We start from the raw sequence: 4,165 nt of genomic DNA on the forward strand, positions 1-4,165 counted from the left end.
ATACAGTAGAACCTCCATTATCCGGACCTCCATTATCCGGATTTTCGATTATCCGGATTGTTGAAAATAAACAAAAATTTTACGAATTTGCTGATTTGCACTTGGCGAATTACGACACTGTTTATGTACGTGATGGAATGCATAACTTTTTTTGTTTCAACAACGTCTCACCCGGCACAGTGGTCGTAAACTTTTAAATATATTTTACGTAGTAATAAAAATATAACTTGACATACGTATTTATAAATAATTTATATTCAAATTACATCATTTCTATGCCCAAGGGCGGCGTAAGGCATGGACGACGTGGGCCACCGCCTATGCCTGGCGGTCCGCGCCAGGCATAGGCGCCAGGAAGGGCCTCGCGCCTCGATGGTTTATGCATTACTTAAAAGCCGCGAACGCGACGAAAAAATTTTACTCGTCATAAAACGATAAATAGTTTGTCAAATTTTTATTCATAAAAATGCTGTTTCAACTGCTTTTTATTTTATAAAATCCGTCTTCTTGCGCCACCAGAGGGCCTTTTAAACAATAGGTAGTCTGTTAGCGCTGGTCAGTAGTAGTCCAAATTCAATACGAACGTTTGTTTCTTGAAAATTTTATCACGATTTAAATACAGTATTTACTTTTAATATTACCGATATGTCATCGAAAAGAAAACGTGTTGTATTATCATTAAAAGACAAAGTATTTGTTTCGATTATCCGGATTTTTCCTTATCCGGACTACCTTCATCCTCAATTAGTCCGGATAATCGAGGTTCTACTGTATTTGAAATATCTGATTTTTTCTGAATTCTACTTTTTCTTTTTTTATTTTATTATAAAATGAGATTTTATGAAGACTATAGAAAAATGAAATGGAATTTTGCATAAGTTATATACAAGAACCATTTGGAAATCAACCTCTAATGGTATGAAATAAAACAGGAAAAAAGGAAAACTATATTTATTATATAGTTTTCTTTACATACATACATAAAAAAGTTGCTTACATACATAAACAATTTTTAAGCATAATTGCCATATAAATCCAGACATTTATTACAGTGTGACACCTTCTTAACCTTCCTTGAAGAAGGTTGCTGTCAATGATATCAGCCACTTCTGAACATTATCCATCAGCTCTTCATTGTTGTCAAATTGCTGCAACCCCAACCAAATTTTTATTTTTGCAAACAAATGATAATCGCTCGGTGCAAGATTCAGACTGTAGGGTGGATAGTTGAACACTTTCCATTGAAACTGTTGGAGCAACCCTTTTGTGCATGCAGCTATGTGAGGGCATGCATTGTCACAAACCAAGGACCAAAACAATTTCTGAGGCCAACATGCCTCACTTCTTGTTCTGAATCACCTTTCAAATTTTTTTTAGGGTTTTGCAATACATACTCACAGTAATGGTTTTGCCTTATAAATTCTCTTATAGTCCTAAAAGACTATAGACATAAGCTTCTTAGGCTTGTTCTGCAAGGTCTTAGGCATCCATTATTTTGATTGACCCTTTGCATGTTCTCAGTAAATACATGTTTTATTGCCTGTTATGATCTTGTTCAGAAAATGTCATCATCTTTGTTATAGCACTGCAATAACTGCAATGCTATAACAAAGCATTGCAGTTATAGCATTGCAGAATAAAAGCAAATGGGGTCAGCATTGCAGTTATTGCAATGCTGACCCCATTTGCTTTTATTCTGTGATCTTCTGTAAGGTTTTTTTGGAACCAACCTGACACAAAACTTGTGATAACCTAGAGTCGAAGTCACAGTCTCATAGTGTTGTTTGCCCAATTGCAAGAAATTAACAAGACAGTTCTGATACTGTGAGCATTCGTTATCACAGACTGTCTTACTTATCCATCTTCATCATGCATATCTGTTTGTCCCTTTCAAAATTTCAGTACTGTTCCCTCACACAACCTTCACTCATGAACTTTTCTCCATTCACAGCACTCATCCATTGCAGGCAATGGATTTCAAACACACTCCATTCTTGAGCTTGCAAAAAACAAATTACAGTGCAAACCTCACATTTGGCAGGAACTTAGATTATACCAGAAATCATTCTTTGTTTGCTATAGACCAGACATCAAACACAGTGTCTTATCAATGAGGTTATGCAAGCCATATGACAGCTTTCTTCCGCATGTGTGTCATGGCACTGCAATCAACCACATGCTTGTACCAGCCAATCAGCGGTCAATTTTCAAACAGTCTGTGTATATTTTAGTGTCATTCTTTCATTCTTTTTTCATAATAAATTATAGAAATCTTTAAAGATATTTTTAATTTATTTGTTTAATTTAATAAATAAAAAGTAAATTTATTTTATATTAATAATTTTTAGATAAAGAAATAGAAAATCTTATTGTTAAATGTACTTCCTGTGGAGAACAAATTAATCATCATAATTCATCCTATGTTCGAAGACATTTGCATCTTGGTGTACTTATATGTTGTGTAAGTAGACTATATTTTTATTTAGAAAGATAATTTTTCTGTAAAAGCATGCTTTATTATTATTATTGTTGGGTTTTTTAGTCAGTTATACATGGTTGATACCAGTGGCTGTGTACTATGCTGGACCAGAGTCAAGGCATAGTAATCAAAACAAGACACAAATTAAATAAGTGTGTCTGTATTCAGGAATTTTTTAACAATATGACATGTATTCAGTATAGTGATCTTCTGTAGTGTGATTTATGTATTTCTATTCAATTGTAATGTTTCCAGGCTTGTGTGTGGTATGATGCCTGTAGAGGAGAGAACAACAGGTACAATAAGCACCATATCCATCCTCCACAGATGCCTTATTTCCTGGGCAAGTTCTGTGTACTTGCTAATTTTTTCAGTGTTTTGTATATTTTGTAATATATTTTGTATATTTTGTTATATAAGCATGTGTTTTGTATATTGTGAGTGTTTGGAATGGATATGTCTATAATGTATGTGAATTTATTGTGTTTGTCAGTGAGTCTGATGTCTGTTGTGGTAAATTGTTTTATCTGTGATTATGGCTCTGTCATAATACACTTTGTGCATGTTGTTTTCCAATACTGTCTGTGGAATATATTTGTAATATAGTTCGTGGATGTCTACCAAGTTGTGTTTCTTTGCAAGCTCTTGGTGTATTATATTTGCTACTTGATTATGTCTGGGTAAATAATCTGTCTGTGCCAAGAGCTTGCACCCAGAAGTGATGTGTTGTATAGTTTCTGGCATGATGTGACATTTTCTGCATGTGTCATTTGTGAGTGTTGTATCTTTGAGTATGTGTTTTATGTAGTTTTTAGTATTTATGACCTGATCCTATATGGCAATCATGAATCCTTCCGTCTCCCCAAAGAGGCATCCCCGATCTAACCAGCTGTTTGACGCAGTTTTGTCAACAAAATACTGGGCCAGGTCATAAGGATGCCTGCCATGGAGTGCCTTTAGAGCCCACGATTGCTTGATAGTGTCTATGCTTTTTGTGTGTTGTGTCATGTCTGTATGATGTGAGTGTAAGTTTAATGGCATGCTATTTGAGTCTACTAGAGTTACTGCTTTATGTAATTGTGATGTTTCTTGTTTACTGTAGAAAAACTCTCACAGTGACTGTATTTACTTGTAGTAAAGGTTAACTATGTCAATCAGGCCACGTCCACCATCTTTACGTGGAAGAATTAATCTTTCTGTGGCAGATTTAGGATGATGATGTTTATGCTTAGTAAGTGTTGTTCTTGTTTTCCTTTGGAGTTGCTCGAGATCTGTGTGAGTCCAATGTATAACTCCAAAAGAGTATATGAGTACTGGGATGACATATGTGTTTATTTCTTTAACTGTGTGTTTTGCATTTAACTGTGTTTTGAGAATAGTATTTAACCTACTTTGGTATTCTTTAATTAATCTTTGCTTTATTTGTGTATGTTCTGTTAGTTTGGCCTGTTGGAATCCTAAATACTTATAGAACTCGCCCTCTTTCATGGATTCAATAACGTCTCCATTTCCAAGTGCAAAATCTTCTTTCTTCAGGATTCCTTTTTCTATGTGTCGTTTTTTGCATTTGTCTAAGCCAAACTCCATTTGTATGTTTTTGGTGTATGAATGTGTGATTTGTAGGAGTTGATGAAATTGTTTCTGTGTGGATGCATAAAGTTTTATGTCGTCCATGTACATGAGATG

At 34.7% G+C, this 4,165-nt stretch overlaps 1 protein-coding gene across 1 annotated transcript in view; it reads left to right on the forward strand.

The window, feature by feature from the left end:
- LOC111636710 (transcriptional regulator ATRX homolog) overlaps positions 1–4,165 on the forward strand; it is a 158,800-nt gene that overhangs the window by 9,122 nt on the left and 145,513 nt on the right. The window contains exon 2 of the mRNA XM_023382014.1: positions 2,349–2,461. Coding sequence (XP_023237782.1) covers positions 2,349–2,461 — 113 coding nt within the window. The remainder of the gene's footprint in view (positions 1–2,348; positions 2,462–4,165) is intronic.

This window comes from Centruroides sculpturatus, unplaced genomic scaffold, assembly GCF_000671375.1.
Source record: "Centruroides sculpturatus isolate CEXI.00-Female unplaced genomic scaffold, Cexi_2.0 scaffold418, whole genome shotgun sequence".
In the NCBI taxonomy this organism is placed as follows: Eukaryota; Metazoa; Arthropoda; class Arachnida; order Scorpiones; family Buthidae; genus Centruroides; species Centruroides sculpturatus.